A 17,696-nucleotide genomic window follows, 5' to 3' on the forward strand; every position below is an offset into this window, starting at 1 on the left:
AATGTAACTTTAAATCAAATCCAAAAGATAAATGTTGAAATCGAAAAAAAACTAATAGTAAGACAATTATATCACTATATAAAACTAAAAATTTATTATAAATCAGCAACCATACATATTACATTCATCTCAATGACCTGTAACAGAGATTTTGCGGAATTGTAAAAGATTATTTCATAATAGAGATATAAATATATTTATTTTAGGTAAAGCATGCATTAAACCTTTAAATCCTATGCATAAAATTCTGTTACAGGTTACAGGATAGGTTACAGTTAGCAAATTTGATATCCAATATGACCGAACTTGTATGGTTTGTACATCAAAAGCATCAGACTTTTTGTTAAAGAAATTTTAAATCTAAGCAACTATTAGTGTGTCTATAACTGTTTTGTACAAAATTCCTCCATATAGTAAAAATCGTACTTAAAATATGAGATCTTATCTAAACTAAACTCTCTCAGGTAATCTTCTCTGTAGAATCAAACGACTCAACTGCCAACCGTAATCAAAAGATCTCATAAATTCTACTTTTTATTTATTCAGCAGGAAAGGTCAAGACCTACATTACAATTTATAGCACTTAAAACTCTTAGCTAAAGGTACAAATAAATACAAATTGAGAAGAAAATGATTGCTTTCTACCATTTATAAAACAAAACGAACATTCTTTCGTCACTTGTAAGTACAAACCCTCACCCACTTAATGTAAGGCTTCTCTGATGCTTCCTTTCCTAGCTAACCATTTTAAAAATGTACCGGTTATTCTGACATTAATCCGCACACCGTCTGTCCCGTTCTTCATACAAGCAGCAGCGTTTCCATGAATACGAAACATCAAACCTCAAACGCCCAAAATCCAACCATTTTGTCGCCCGTTTGTTTTCCCAAATGACCCTCAAACCGAACGTTGATCGGGCATGGCGGACGCAATCTGGTGTGTGCGCTCATCACACATCGCCACGTTAGGACCGTTGACTTATCCACACAAACACACACACACAGCCACACACAAACATAGTAGTAAATGAGCGCGCGCTTTTCTGCGTGCGTGATACCTCCCGGGCAAAAGGTGACACTGAAAGGCACTGAACGCCCGAAGAGTTTGACGCCGTTTTGCTTCCAATTCTGATGGCACCCTCATGAATTGCAACCGACACCTATCTCTCGGTTTGAAAAGGTAAACTCTAACCCTCCCCCCACCGCGGTACACAAACGCACAAACAAAGCTCACAAACTGCCCACCGATTGGAGGAAAATGTAGAGTGCAGGAGGAGCTGTCCTCGCTTCCCTTCTGGTACGTGCATTAAAAATTCAATCCATCCAACCAACGAACCCATCCCCAGTCCATGGGGTTGATGTGCTCGGTGCGCGGTACGATTTGAAGGCATTATCCTCGAGCAAAACAGGCACACCGATGACCCTTAGATCAAACTCCATTGCCTCACAAAATTGGTGGAAAAATAAAATCCATCCCCTATCTCTGTTATGTGTAAGGAAAGGTTTCATTTATCTAAAGTCCCCCCCAAAAACAAGGACACCTTGATAAACTTGTGCAACGATCGAAAATGTGTGAATTGTGTCCACTTTCTCTCTCTTTCTCCCTCGCACTCACCAAAGAGGTCCTTCATTTCTCGCCCGAGCGCATCCTTTGCGAGTGGAAAGTCAAACAGAGGTGGGGGGAGCGCAATTATGTTCTTCCACTAACTACCACCGGGACATCAAACCGCGCCAAACCCCATTCAGCTGCAGTCCGTGTGTGTTTACCTTTTGCTCACCTGAAGCTCGCGAGCTCGCATTCACTCGTACACACGCTCTCGCGACCGGAGAATCGCTCTCTGTCGCACTGTCTCTCTGTCTGCGCTGCTCTGCCAGGGGCGCTGCCGCACATATGGGGTCTCCTTTCGGACCAGATGATGATGATGAGGGTTTCGCGTCGGGTCTTTGATTGCGCTGCGGTTCCTTCGCAAGATCGTGCGCAGCGTCGAGATCAGTCAGGTGCCGGGCACCAAGCCGAACGGACGTGCTTGTTTTCGTTTCCGAAGCCGCTCAGCGCAACAGGAGAAGCAGCAGCAGCAGCAGGAGAGAAACCAACGTGTCCTCCAGTTGCAAGCGAAGCGAAGTGTTTGTTTGACCGTTGTGCCGGCAAGATCGTGCAAAAGGGATGCACCGGTTTTAGTGATAGATGTAAGGATTGTTTGAAGTTTTGGCAGAGCAAAACCAGTGTCCAACATCGGAACAGTGAAAAGAGAAGGCGATTTTACCGGTCTACAAAGTGTGTTCTGGTGTGCTGATTACAGTGTGGCCTATTTTGATAAGGCATTGTGAGTGTTTTTCGGTAGCAATTTTAAGACCCCATTTTACCCGGCAACTCGAACGAGAAAACATTGGAACGATCGTGTGCATAGTGATCAGAGGGTGAAAAATTGCACATTATAAGCAGCGGTGTGAAAGCAGCCGTCGAGCCGTACGCCGGGTCGCATCTTTAAAAGCGAATTTTTCATCGAATCGCCAGAAAACGGAAGGTGAGCGACGAACCCCGTTTCGTAACTGATAATTTTCCCGCACTGGGTTTTTGTTGTTGTGGGGATTGCTTTAGCACCAGAGTTGGTGCAAAAACGATCATTTCGATCATTAAATCGATGCAAGCTGTTGAAGCTAAGAGTCCAATCGGCAAGGATCAACTCACTCTCCCTCTCTCTCGCTCTGTGTGATTATTTTGTTGCTGTTCGGATTTTGGTCTGTACCGAAAGCTAAATAAGAAGTATCGAAGCCGATCGATTTGGCTCTTGATTTAGACCCAGACCCAACCTTCCTTTACCTGTTTGATGCTCGTGAAGCAAATCCAGCTGAAACAGAAGGCAACCAGATATCCAAACAGAGCACCAAAAAAACGGGCAAAAAACAAAAGAAAAATTGATGATGATCAGTGAGGATCGGTCGCTTCTTTTTTTTTTTTTGGACTGCTGCAACATATCAAGACGAAGAGGCATACAGAAAAAAAAACCGGGTGAAACACCTGCCGCCGCGTGCCATCGTGCTGCATAAGTGTGTGCTTGGTGTGTAGTTTTTTTTACCGTAGAGTAAAAAATCCCTGATTCATATACATATATCTGTGTAGAGAGAAGGTTGTACGTAATATTTGGACCGGGTGGCGGCTTTGTATTGAGTTATATTTTAAGCGCGTCTCTTCTTTTCTTGTAGAACGAAGAATTTTGTGTCCTATTTTAAAGCCTGTTTTTACATTCGAATCAATATGTACACACAGCGACGCCTTAATCCTTGACAAACAGACTGATGGGTCAATAAATAATTTGCCCGCAGTTGGCTGATGTTGATGTCGCTTCCAGCGATCCAAGCTAAACGTTGCGCTGTCTTTCTCTCTCCATGTAATCAAAACCACATTGGAACAAGGGTATCATTTGCTATCTAAATAAATCCTGCTAAAATCAATATCCCTTCGCACACCTCTCGCTGGCCAACTTGATGGAAACGAGTGTCACCTGCGCTGCACAAAGAAACCACTCCAAGCGCTGTAATGGAAAATAGAAATAATCACAGTATCAATTAAAAAACAATTTGCTCATCGTTCCTTTTACCACCCCGGCGGTAGTGCGCGCGTGTGTGTGTTGGCACATGTCACCTTTCTGCCCCATGATTTTCCTCCAACCTCCTCCTCCAGGTGGTTTGCATTTCCGGTTGCACCCTCGTACGCTTGCAGGACGGCAATCAATCATCATTCACGAGGAGGCAGGGAGAGATTTCTGATGCCGCCCAGAGTTGGATTTTTATCGGCCCGCTCGTACTCTCCTGTTCTCCTCCAGAGCTTCTTCTGCTACTACTACTGCTGCTGCTGCTGACGGTTGGTAGAATGGCAGGATAATTGTAGGCTTTTAGTAAATCCAGACCGAAAGCAAACATAAACTACCTCCCGGGGGGGTGACTTCTGGAAGAGCGCTTGGGCTGAAAACATGAAGCTTCCGATGTGCTTTTACATTTAACCTTGAGAGTGTGTGTGTGTGTGCTTTTTATTTGTACAGTGGTATGACAATTTTACTACACAAACAGTGTAATGGATCATCTTGAGTTGTTTGCACTGGAGCCCCGAAGGACGAAATTGATCGGTACGAAATCAATAATGAAATCTGTATTTACATTGTAACTGACAGCACTGCGGTTCGAAAGCTTTTGGAATAGCAAATGGGACTTTTTGGATAATTTATACATTTTAGTGACGATGTTCACTTTGTGATACAATTTAGCGATGTCGTATTAATTTATATTGGGGTCAGTTGGATCGTCTAGGAGAGGCGTCAAATGGCGCTGTTGGTAAGCGTTGCGCTTTAGAGACAAGGTGGTGGTAATAAGTTCAATTCTTAACAGAATCCAGATGCAAAAATAAAAATATTCCTTATTTATGACTTCAAGGCCAACAGACAACATCTCTTGTGAATTACTAAAAGGTTCTCTCTGAAAGAGGTTAAAGAACATTTGCCCGTTTACTTTAGAACTTTATTCAAAGCCGTTTTCGTGTATCTCCTTCTACCAAAACCTAAAAGTGGGTATCGTTTATTATATGCTTCTTAGGGCAAAAGTTCTTTAAATTACGAAGCGGTTGGTGGTCGTGTGTTTAGTTTTTTGGACTTAAATTGCATGATTCAAAGCTTAATTTAAAATCGTCAATGCATCTTAAAAGCATTCCATAATCTTGAAGGTGTGACTTGGTCTAAAATCTCAAAACCAGAAACAAACATCAACAGCAAATTTTGCAATAAAAATGAAAAAATCGTTTTCATTCATTTTAATCCTTTCCGATTCCATGGAAAAAGATAAGTATAATTCTAACAATATATGCTCCTTGTATCGCTTAATTATCAAAGAAAATCAAATAAATTAAACGCCACCATCATGATGTCCGTCCTCCACCAATAAGTTCCTCTCCATTTTATGCAAACAAGCGCCGTACACTGTATCCATTCCATTGATTTGCTTTGGTCAATAATATTGCTTCACAATACAACGAGCTGCCACGGCATTGGTCGAGCCCGTGGTGTACATTCCGATCGCATTTATCACACCCAGTGTACCCCCTTCCGATCGTATTAATCGGTTAAGCGGGCGCTCCTAGAGTCTACTAACCTTCTCTCTAGCGGGCAAATACACTACCACCAGCACCAGCAACCCAAGCCCATTGCTCTCGGGCACACTGATTGGACCCGGTACCTACGGAGCACTGTGACTTTATTTATCTATCAATCAAGTCCCCCTGATCTGCTATCAGTGTTATTTATTCACAAACATTTGCTCAACCACACGATAGCCACATTTGCCACATTTGAACCGAGGGCTAGAGAGTATTCCCACTGGAGGGTTGTTGAGTGTGGCAACACACGGCTACAGACCATACAGACCTTGATACATAAAGCGGCACAAGTGCTTCGCGAAGGATTAATCAAATTGTTTGTCCTTTGAAACGTCGAACGAGAGAGAAAGAGAGAGTGAGGGAGAGCCTGTTTGCCTGATGGTGTCACATGAGACATAATAAGCCATCGTTTGCTAAAGTAAGTTCTCCACAATGGAGCACCCATACGAGCCCTATGAGCGTTTGCGTTTTAGTCGTAATTGAAAAGCATTAACAAATTAGATGATACTATCGGTGGTGCGGTGGGCTAGTTCCCTATTTCCCCCCAACAGCAACAAATCGTGCTCAACAAAGGGGAACGAAGTATTTTTCCCTTCGCTTCCGCAGCCTGCGTGCGTTTGTTCACACGTTTTTCCTCGTACCGGGGGAAATGATTTTGTTTACAACCGCACTTAACACCAGGACCTGTTCCACTGACGGATTTTTGGACGCTTGTTTTTTTTTTCTCCCACACAGACAAAGACACAGACATGGCACACTTATCGCCTCCACCTTCGCCACCGGTCGGCCAAACGCCCCCGGCCGTGAGTGCCCTGAACGCACTGAACGCCTCAGCTTCAGCCAACCTAATCCGGCGTGCCTCAGCGTTTAGCTCCGTACTGGGGCAGAAGTGGAACCCACGTGGTGAGTACCAGGAAATTAGGAACTTTAACAAATACAGGATTAGAGCTGATTTTGAATAACATTTACTGTGCCATTAGATCTTCTGCTACTGTACAACCCGCTGTTCTACTCGGGTGCCGCCGCCTTTCCCTGGCCACAGTTTCTACTACCTCAGCAACCGATCACACCGGTGTCGCCCAACCTGAACGCCTCTAGTCGTGACTATACGCTTACGCCCGAGAAGGAGGAGATTGTTGGTGAGTGTTTTTCCAAATTGTCCCCCAAAATGTCCACATCGCCTTTGTTTCTAAGGACATTCCCATTATATTCCCCTTTCGCAACCAGACGAAGATATGCCATTGAACCTCTCGATGAAGCCTTCCACCTCGACGCCCAACGCACGGCACGTGGCCCTAACCCACTCGATCAACATCTGGTCGCCGGCCAGCATGTGCGAGAAGGAAACGATCGACGGCGACAACCAAAGCAACATCGACATCGAGAACGACGACGACTCGAGCGGTGATCTGCAGATCGATGAGTCGTTCGACTCGCAACACCACCATCATCATCATCAGCACCATCACCAACCTCACCAGCACCAGGAGCGCCAGGATCGTCAGCGGGAAACGGCACGCATCCTGACCGAGTACAACAGCCTGCTGCTGAACGGGCGACAGTCGGGCGGTGGCGGCTCACGCTCCTCCCAGGACTACTTCAACTACAGCAAGATCAGCAAAGGCTACTTTACGCACCTCCAGCAGCAGCAGAAAAATCTGGAAATTCTGCGCCAAAACCGCACCGATCTGTTCGTGCTGAATGGGGGAAACGATAACAACAACAAGGAGGGCGTCAAGAACCAAAACCAAACGGGACAGGAGCGTAGTGGTGGTGCTGGCAGTGCACGATTGGGTGGTAGTGTTGGGGTGGGAACTAGTGACAGTGATACGATCGGTGAACAGTACGGGTACGGGAAGATGGACGTAGGGGGCAGTTCCTCAACGCGACCCGACTCAACGCAACCGCACCACGCAGACAGTCCGTACGGAAGTTCGAACGATTCTTCGTCCCATGGTCATTCGCACTCGATCGTGAGCACACCGACGGGCGAGGGCAGCAAGAAGAGCGTCAAACTGTATCAGGTGAGTGTCTTTAGGTGACTTCTTTCTAATATATAAGAGTTGAGAAGTATATGGAAAACCCCCGAAAGCAACCCTTTTCCCAACTCCCAACCATTGGATGCTCCAAAGAATGATCTCGACTGTGTTGCGGCTATGTTTGCGCAAGTGTTGGAATCTTCCCTGCGCTGCGGACTCGGAGCGGATGTTTTTGCTTGACACATCAACCGGTAGCATTCATCGTATGTGTGTGTCGCTTCGATTTTGACGGTTTGTTTGCAGTTGCATCCGTCACCATTATGTTACCTTGTTATGTTTCTCTCCCGGTGAAATCCGTGACGGCTCCCTCGGTGGCGGCTATTCGGAATCGCGGTTCCGGCACAGGGGTAAGCGGGAGACGCTTTTGTAACAAATTGGTTTTCCTTTTTTTTTTCCTGTTGTGTGTCACACCCGCGAAGATGAGCCATTTTGTTCGACGAAGGGTTGTCAATCTTGCGAGCGCTCTCAGCTGCGGCAAGCTACAAAGGGATCGAACGGCGCAACACTACCCGTGGAGTTCGTTACGCTGCTGCTGCTGTGTATGTTTGCGCAAGTGTCCGCTGCGGCAGTGGTTGCCCAGTCCGTCATCTTCGACGCGGGCTCCAAGCGGCTTCATCTTGCTCCTGGGAGGTTCATAAATTATCTGTCGCCGTACTCCCGGGGTCGGAAGAAGTTATGCTAATGTAATCAGGTCACGTTGAGCTGGCTCGACCGTATGTGTGTGTGTGCGTGCGTGTGTATTTGCCTTGCGAAGGTGGTCGGATGGTGCAATTGTCAGATGCCACAGTCCGGCGACGCCACAACGGCGTCAGTTGTAAACAGAACCCGCTTCACCGTGCCGCCGTAGTCATGGTCTAATTCCCAAACCCCCCCCCCAAAAAAATGGGAAGAATAAGACATCTAACAGTGCTCCTTCTTCTTCACCGTCACCTCCCCCGAAAAAAAGAAACAAAACTGGGACAGGAAGTTGTTCGGAATCAGCCATCCGGTTGAAAGGAAGATTCCATTTGATGACCACGCTTCCCTCCCCCAACAAAAAATGCCAGGAAGGTTACACCAGGTAAACAACAAAAGCGCAAGTTATGCTGGCCCGGCTGGTGGGTCAAATGGGAACTCACATACGCGCAACTTGCGGCCTCTGGTATTGATTTATAATCAAGGCGTAAAACTTCTGCCCCTCGCTCACACGCTCACAACATTTGGTCGTTTACATTCATAATTTAGGTACGCGAGGGCTTCATGAATATGTAATTCCCCCACTGGTTTCTGTGCCAGCCCTTTTTGGAGGACTGTTTTTTCACTTACTGTTTGCTACCGTGTTGGATCATGAAGCACCAGGTAGTGATATTATTAGTGTGTAATTAAATTAAAGGCTCGAGACAGATTGCGTGCCCTCCAGCCCTTAATCTAGCATAATGGTGTGTGCTTTTTCTGTGGCTGTTGCATGGGAAATGATACTTGTTGCTTACAGGAAGAGGATGTCACACATCCCCTGAAAGGGTTTCGGGGTTGCTCGCCTGTGCGCATTCATAAATCAAAATACCGATTACAACCCGTATGGAGCGCGATGGACACAAATTGAATTGGAAATAAATAAATGATTCCCTTTAGGCTCCCCGTGAGTTCGTATTCTCCGGAGAACATATTTATTAATAGACATTTTGGGAGGAATGGGAAAACTTTTCCCATTTGAAATACTCACTTGAAAGAGCAAGTATTATTTTTACAAGTCCCTTGCTCTAGAACTTCAATGTGCGTCGTAAAACTTTGCCCAACAATTAACAACAATGCCGTCAATCTATTGATCGCCCGTTCGTGTCGTGGCTCAATTATTGCCCTTCCAGCAAAGCAAAAAACGCCACTGCAACAACAGGAGAGCTGAGAAAAAAGCAACCCACGTTGGAGCACAATTATTATTGAATCATTTTAATCCTTCTTCACTCGCTTCATTCACCATTTTCAACCTGCACATCTCCTGATATTAACGATCTTCTTCCCTCCTGTCGCCCTCTTTCTCCGCAACAGTGCAAGCAGTGTGGCAAAACGTTCAAACGGTCCAGCACGCTCTCGACTCATCTGCTGATCCACAGCGACACCCGGCCCTACCCGTGCCAGTACTGCGGCAAGCGGTTCCACCAGAAGTCCGACATGAAGAAGCACACGTACATTCACACCGGTAAGTTGAGCACAAATTGAATCTCCTTCCTTTTCAGCTTGATGGCAATTCTAGGGCTTTTTTTCCCAAACAAACACACACACAGAGAGACAGGACACTTTTTGGGCTTTTTATTCCCCAGTTTTCTTCTGGTGACCATTAAACATTGTCACTCCACTTTTTTGTTGCCTTTAAAGTGGCCTTGTTGGGCCCTCATCCTTGCACACTCGACCAGACACGGGCGAGGCACGCGCCTGCAACAGGCGCGCAGAGGGCGCTATCGATTTACATCAGCTGTAGGGAGAGCATGGTTTTGGCATCGTCATCATCATCATTGGCCGTGGCTGTGCAGCATGTGCGCAGCAGACACTATGGGGCAAGATTGTGATGGGGTTGCGCAGGCAGGCAGGCAGGATTTTGTGGTCTCGTGCCACATGCTGGCACACTTGTGGCTCGTTTCAAGGCGAGGTTTGTGGTTTTGTTTTCACGCCCGCAGGATGAGCTGATTCATCGTGTGTCCCTCCGGCTCTCGAGGGATCGTCTGCAGCATCTGTGGCTAGGGGAGCATAAACGGTCCAATTGTGTCGAAAAGAAATCGTGAAAGATTGTCTGTCTTTTTCCCAAAAAAACAGAACCTTCAAGGTTGCTTTATAAACTCGTTTCTAGTAAAAAAAGCTCACCCTGAAGCAGTGCCCGGGGAAGATTCTGGAGCATCCAGATAGACGCAGCTTTGTGCTGCGGCTCTCTTCCGCCCAATGAATCGATCGCTTTGTGGCCGGATCTTTCGCAACGCAAAGCAGTTAGTAGCAGTAAATCAGGCAAATATTTTACTACGGCACTACGCGCGCGTACGTGTTTCATTTCGTACGGGTAAATCCGTCCCAATTTCGGTCCCATCCTCTTTCGGGCTACACTTGAAACGATTGTGCCGTTCGGCTTTGTTTGACACGAAGTAACTTCAATATTTTTCTTTACTTTGCCATCAACGCAAGCAACGGTAGCAGCCTCTTTTTATTTGGGGCCGAATTCTCGTTCTTTCCCCTTCCCGGTACACCTCACTTGTGTTTGATGTTGCATGAGTAATGAAAGGCAATGGTTGTGTAGTGCAATGATCACTTTTTTTTTTCTTTCTAAAGAAAATGTTTACGTGAGTTTCTGAGAAGGGTTGTGCATATTTTAAGCCACATTGACGCGCAGGTTTCAAACTGCAAACTCCGTATCTTTTTTGTGTGGCTTTGGTTTCTGTTCCGATCTATTTTACCGGTGAATTGGTGGCATTCTTGGTTCATTTTTAAATATATCTCACAATATGGATTGCGTGGAAAAGGTTTCATTTGAATAAAAGCCATAGAGTAATGGGAAAACGTGGCTTGGTGGTTTTAGAATGGATGATATTCTACGAAGTATTTGGTATTTGATATTCATATCTTAAACTTTGGTTTAGTAAATTAAGTACATCACATTCAGATCATAAGGGATCTTTTTATTCCTCTTTTTATTTGTTGTTCATTATCACCAAATTGTTGTCAGACTATTTTGTTGGATTCTAAAATCAATTGTTTTCTTTTTCTCATTTTATATTAGAATTTTTAGTGCTAGATAATCGCTCTTTAAACTTTTTCGCATGCATGATATTTGTTTGAATAATTTTAAAAACATCTTCAATATTTAGTCTTGTTCGAGATGAAGTTCTAACGTCGTAATTTTAACTAGCTTGTAAATGATTTTTCGCGAATAAAATACGCACAACACTTCAAAAACACTAATTTCCACCGCACAACAACACCGCACAACGCTTAAATCAAAATCGCCACAACGCGCCCAAGCGCAACCAGCAAAACAATTTGTTATCGTGCTTGTTATGTGCATGTTCAACACCGCTCGTAACGGAACGGCCCAACGACACCAAACACCACAACTGCACACCGCAAAGCAAAACGGCAACCGTGTCAACAGCCAAACAGCAGAACCGAACACAAAAATTAATACACCTCAGCGTTTAATGGGACTTTTGTTAAACATGAACTCAACAGGAACTGGTGGGGCACGCTTCTCGGCCACGCGGAAAGCAATCGCCCCGGAGACGGAACGGAAGATTGCATTTTGCACCTAATCCCAACACCCAGTTTTGAGAAGGGTGGAAGGGCGGCAAACAGGTAAAGGAGGGCCCCTATTTCCCCTTTTATCCTTTCACCACACGATCCCTTTGTTGTTTGCATTTTCATTCAGTTCTACCGTTGCAGGAGCAACACACGCGAGAGTGAAAAAGAGACACAGTGAGAAGCATTAATCTTCACTCCAGGACGTCTTTTGTGGAGCCCTCCGGGGTTTGGGAATACATAGCAGTGAGACAATTCGATGGAACTAAGCGTAAAGAAGAAAACCCCCTCAAAGCACGAAGCCTTGGTTGTAAATTTTTGATCTCAAGAGACAATTAAAAGCATATTACTACAACCCCTTTCGCTTGTTTGGTTACTGCTGCCCCCGGATGGGTTGTAATTTGTTATGTAAACACATTTCCTAAATTGAAAATCTCGTACCCATGTTCGGTTCCTTCTCACACCCACCCACGGGCCGTGCCTATGACTCATTTGTAAGGCAGGAGGTCAAACATGGAAAGCCCCGTTTTGCCCGACTCCCACTGTGCGAGGTGAGGTTGACGCCGATAATGACCCCAACCCGTTGGGGATAGATAAGCGTAGCATTAAAAGCCTGCCGTATCCTTGTTGGGCTTATATCTTGATTTAATTAAATTAATTGATGTTTCTATGTGTATGTTGGAGTGCCTGCTCCTGCTCCCTTCCCTTCTAAAAACAGTTCTAAAACCATTGGATTGGAGGGCATTTAAGGGTAATATTGCCACGGCAAACTGCTTCCAATTGTCCGCTCACGATGGAACAAGGATGGGGTGGGAATGGGGGAGTGATAAATATGTTGCCCCTATGCATATGATCGGCGTACGATCGGCGTACGATCGCTTGCGCCAAGGCAGCATTTGCTGCAAACGTACAACAAGCTGCTCGCTATGTTACGCGCCGTGTGCGGGCCGCCCCAACCTCAAGCTGCTGGTGGACGCCGGCAGCAGCAGGAGGAGCGATATCCTTATTTAGGCAATCGGACAATTTCACCGATCGCAAATTGTGCCGCTGAAAGTAACCACACAAAGGCGGAGTGCGTTCCGGGTGACAGGGGTTGGGAGCTTGGGTGGGTGTCGCTTGCGCTCTCCTGTTTTATGCGCACCGCGATCTGCACGGGTGAGCATGATTTTTACCGTAACATCGGCGGTCGGTACACACCAAAACACAAGGGGGCACAAGGAGTTAAAGACAATGTGTATAAAGTCTTTCCTTCGCTTTCGCTCTCTGTCTCTCTCTCTCTCTCTGTCTATCCTTTTGCTTTTTGGCTGCCCTTTTTATGTTACGCTTCGGTTGCATTCGGTACAAATCGATGGGAAAACAGAATTTATGCATACTGGCGCTTTTAAGCGCGAAAGGAAACCACAACTGATAATAATAAAGGCCGAGTCAGGCGAGTAAGGGGGCACGCTGGAGACAAACTAGCATCTCGCAGGGTCTTGTTCTGTCTCTTTAGCTCTATTTCAGTTCATTGGGAACAGAAGGTAATTTGAATTTTATGAAATGTAATTTTAATTTAAACAAAAATACTTCAAAATTTTTATGTTTTTATTTTTTAAATAAGGCATCTCTGTTTCATACTTTTAAAAAAATACTTTAATCTAAATGAAAAACAAAATGAATGGAACGGACCAATGTGACACCGAGTGATGAAGTTTCTAGGAAAAATCGATATCCAAAGTGGCCTGCATCCCCAGCTAGAAATTCGTTTCGTGGAAAGTGAAACCCTTCATTTGGGTTTGTCACCCTCCGCCGATTGTTTTACCATTAACCCACCATCAAGCCTCCTCCCTTCTTCTTAGATCCACTTTCTACACGGTCTCTGCAGGGCGGCGGAGCATTAGAAGCGATCAAAGAAGCGAACAAAGACAAAGCGCCAACCACCGGCGGAATCGGTTGTAAACAAATTTGAACAAATTTATTACCTCATTTCGTAAATTGTAGCCCCCCTTGCTTTCTATGTTTAGCTAACTAGAGGAAGGGGTTGCGTATACTAGCCCGTAACTGCCCTGAGATGGTTCGGTCCCTTACACGCACAAAGCCGTACGGGATTGATGGTGAGCATGAACGTAGAGTAATGTTTCAATGAGGATATTTCTTTTTCCATCTTTTTTTTTACTTGAAAAAGAGCTATCAAATTGAGGGCAAAACTAAAAACGGTGATGGGAGGAGTGGGTGAGGGAGACCAATCGACCGCACACACACACACACACCGTGTTCGGGAGCACAGGAACTGGTTTAATGTTTATTTTAGATTCGCGTGTCAGTAGGATTCGTTTGCTGTGTTGCTTTTTTAATGAGTATGCTTTTACCGACCGACGTTCATCGCACCTTTTTTTTTTTTTTTTTTTGTTGCACCGCGTGTACCTTTGCACCTTTTCATTTCTTCGAATCCCATCTGCTTTTGTGCAGGAAGATGACACTCCGGGGGCGGTGCGAAGGGGTTTGTTCGCACCCCAACGGTCACGTAAAGTGGCAATAACAATCACAATTTATTGATATTATGACAGTGAATTGGCTGATTGCTGTACAGTGGAAGTGGAATGGGGTAGTTAGAAGGGGAAACACTTGAACAGGACACGTTTGCCTGATTGAATGTAGCTGGTAGCTTCCTTTTTTATTAGATTGAAGGTGATTTGAAGAACGATTTCATTAGCAGGAGTGCCGATAGTGACGTTCGATGAATTTAGATTATCAGTTGCTTAATTGCTGCGTGTTAAGACGAAACAGAAACGGGGTCACAACAAAAATCCTGCAACACGATTCTTTATTAACAGGGTCTGTTTATGGAAATTGTTTTATCCTTCGCACAACAGCATAAAACACGTGTCAATGAACGTGATTAAATGGCACTGTTTATACAAACGGCTACACATTTAATAATAACACCACCAGAGGGTACATGCTTAAACAAACATACAAACGAAGCATAGCCTGCTGTGATGCTTTCGCGTTGGCCGTAGCTTCCACCCTAAAGACACCCCTTTCCGCTAAAACGATTGAAACGGCTTGAAAGCATTAATTTAAAGCTACTTTAGCCCCAAATCTGGCCACGAGCGAGCGAAACACAGCACAGCGGCTGCTGCTGCCGCTGCTGCTGCTGCTGCTATGCGTGGTGGTGGTACTAGTGTTGTTGAAATTAATTATCATCGCCAAAGGCTTTAATATGCTTTTAATTTGTGGCAGCACCCGTGACTGCAGCAGAGAAAAGAATGTGCAATTCTTCGTTGCGTTTTCACGCCATTTTGCCTTCCGTTGTAAGAGACTTGACGGGCTTCATGCTGCAAAAAAAATGGATTCCACAGCAGATTATGGATACTTCGCTTGCTTTTTTTGTTTTGCTGCGCATGCCACACAGTACCCGTGACCCGTGCGAAAGGCGCGTGTTTGTAATATTTTATCTCAACCGATTTGTAGGCCCAGACACTCCCTTTTTGAGATGGAGGCAAACAGTGGGAAAACAGGCAAGATAAATGATTTCTTTATCGCTAGCATTGTAATGATAAACGGAATGGTGGGTTAATTTGTACGATTTGTTCGCTAAAACCGGGGTTCGTCGCTTCTCATTCGCTTACCGCGCGTTGAAGTCTTTTGATCAATTTAGTGCTGAATCGTACCGAAATCGTTGCCAATCACTTTGGAAATGATTTTTATTGTCCTTTTTACCATTTTACTCATCTATTTCTTCCGCTCTTCTTCTCTCCTCTCCCCTCGGATAGGTGAAAAGCCCCACAAGTGTGTCGTCTGCCTGAAGGCGTTCAGCCAAAGCTCGAACCTCATCACGCACATGCGCAAACACTCCGGCTACAAGCCGTTCTCATGCGGGCTGTGCGATAAGGCGTTCCAGCGCAAGGTGGACCTGCGAAGGCACCGGGAGGGCCAGCACAACGAGCCGGCGACGGCCGGCAGCCCGATCGATATGGTCAAGTACGAGCCGAAGCTAAACCACACCGGCAGCGAAACGGACGACACGATGATGGATGAGGTGGGTGCGGTGCATGGACAGCACACCATCGAATACCAGCACACTACCGCCGCCGCCCCCGCCGACATCAAGATGGAGCAGGTCAGCAGCAGTTGCTCCTGATTTCCGATCCCGCCGGATCGGATGGAATGTTTCGCGAGGTAAATGTAGGAGAAGATGAAGATAGAGGCGCAGTGAGAGTGAGAAAAGATCAGCAAAAAACGTACCAAATGTTCCTTCAACTTCAAAACCGTGTTGTGCTGAGAAGACTTCCCTTCCGGAGGGAGCGCAGTGTAAAAGCGAAAGCGGATTGCGTGCTTTCGGCGCGTCGTCTAATTCCGGACTGAACCGTTTGTGGATTCTGTACTGGCAGCCGTGGTCTGTGTGTGTATGTGTGTGTGAACGCCTTTGTGTGAGTTTATACAGCAAAAAGAGCTCACTGACCCGAGAAAAAACAGCCTAAACAAGAGCAGATGGTACACCAAGAGGTGCACAACTGGTGTGATTGTTAGTTTCCTTCGTCCAAGTGAAAAAGGGATGCATCCAATACTAAATCAGTTCAGGCCGTTTTTTTTGGGGAGCCCCTTTTGTACACCATACGTGCGTTGCTCAGAAGATGCTTTGTGGAAGCGTTTTCGTATAGATTCACCTTCTTATGTGGTAACAATAACAACGACAAAAAAAACCCTCCGTCCTTTTGTTTAGATGTAAGCTGTACCATAAGTAAGGCTAGTTTGTGAACCTGTAGTACCAGGAATAGCAATGGGTCCTTCACAAGATATTTATTTTTTTATGTGTACTTAATTATTACCAATCGAAAGCAACCGTAGGAGGGAAACACCACCTAAGTGTAATGTAGTGAAATTTTTTTTGTATTTTTTTTTTGAAACTAGATATACCAAAGTTAATGCCGGAGTTCAATGATATGGGATGATGAGCGAAAGAGAAGGGTTATTTTCTATGACATTTTCATCAATACGAGGTCAATCGATCTAAAACCTAAGACAAATTTTCCCGATTGGTCGTTTTTGAATTAGTAAACAAGATTGTAAATACGTTCCTTCGTTACTCATTTTCGGCCTAACAGATCATTGTTGTTTTTTTCAAAATGATTTAGAGCATCTAGTCTCCAACATCTGGACTGTAAAATGTCATCGAATGGAAATAACCCTTTTCTTAACCCTTTTACCCTACGCATTGCTCAACCGACATTACATCAAAATTAAAGAGGCAAAGTCCAAACGACTAGAGTGGATCGTTACCGCGTACTAAGAATTCGTCGTATTCTAAATTCTGCTGCTTTTTTCTTTTCTTCTCTGCCGAGGTAAAACAAGGGAATTCTCTACTGCAAACGAGCAGTTTAGATTTAGACTCCGTACATATAATCACGTTTACAAGCATCAAATTGTGTCTTGTAAACAAGCGAACACCTCCCCGTGTCTTTAGTCATGAACTAGTGTGTAATCAGCCGTCAGTGTTAGTGTCTACACACATGTTGCCCAAGGGCAGCGTGTTGAACCCTTTTTCCGTCTTTAGTCATGAATTAGTATGCCACTTATTCTCATATCAGCTACATGACCAAAGAGAAGTGTTTAATTCAAAGACGAAAGCCCAAACGCTAGCCATCGTTTGTGTCCGGATAGTCTCCTATCCGCTTGTGTCTTAGTCGATACAATTTGCTGGAGATCATTCCGGAACATAGCAGGCAAGGTTTGTCCGGGCTTTCATCCTTTCCCATTATACTCTCTTTTGATTTCAATCGAGACCGATCCCGATCCAACTACCCATTAGTGTACGTAAAGTGGAGCTAGAACGGTGTCTGTTATCTAGTGTCTAGATATGTTATGTGTCGAGTGTTGCGAATCAGACGCGATCGTTGGGATCGAAACCGTCCATCCAGATTCCGGAAGGGATTGTTAGGATTAAGGGTGTACTGTATAGTCTGCTAGTAAGCTATGGTCTTCTAAGTAGCTAAGTTCGTTTAGTTATATTTAGGTAGTGTTAGTGAGTTAGGGAGAAAAGCTAGGAGTCAGATAAATAAATTAAAATGTATACATACTACACCGTACGAGAAAACAATAAAAGCTATGAAAATATTTAAAATGTAACAATACCGTTGTACGTTTATTACATGAGTTGATATTATTATTGGAAAAAAGTATTATATAAATAAGGTTGGTTTGTGGCATTTCGGCTACTTGGACATATTTCAAGATGATCCAGGTAATGTATTATTAAATGTTCAACTGCATATTTCAAA

The 17,696-nt window shown here is 44.8% G+C and overlaps 1 protein-coding gene across 1 annotated transcript; it reads left to right on the top strand.

Annotated features, from left to right (window-relative positions):
• The first annotated feature begins 1,992 nt into the window (after positions 1–1,992).
• Positions 1,993–17,518, top strand: LOC121600383 (zinc finger protein sens-like). Its single transcript, XM_041928911.1, has 6 exons — positions 1,993–2,525; positions 5,879–6,046; positions 6,124–6,282; positions 6,371–7,167; positions 9,208–9,358; positions 15,192–17,518. Exons 2-6 carry the CDS (start codon positions 5,893–5,895, stop codon positions 15,557–15,559), a joined length of 1,629 nt encoding a protein of 542 aa, XP_041784845.1. The 5' UTR covers positions 1,993–2,525; positions 5,879–5,892; the 3' UTR covers positions 15,560–17,518.
• The last annotated feature ends 178 nt before the right edge of the window (positions 17,519–17,696 follow it).

The sequence above is a fragment of the Anopheles merus genome, chromosome 3L (genome assembly GCF_017562075.2).
Source record: "Anopheles merus strain MAF chromosome 3L, AmerM5.1, whole genome shotgun sequence".
Taxonomy (NCBI): Eukaryota; Metazoa; Arthropoda; class Insecta; order Diptera; family Culicidae; genus Anopheles; species Anopheles merus.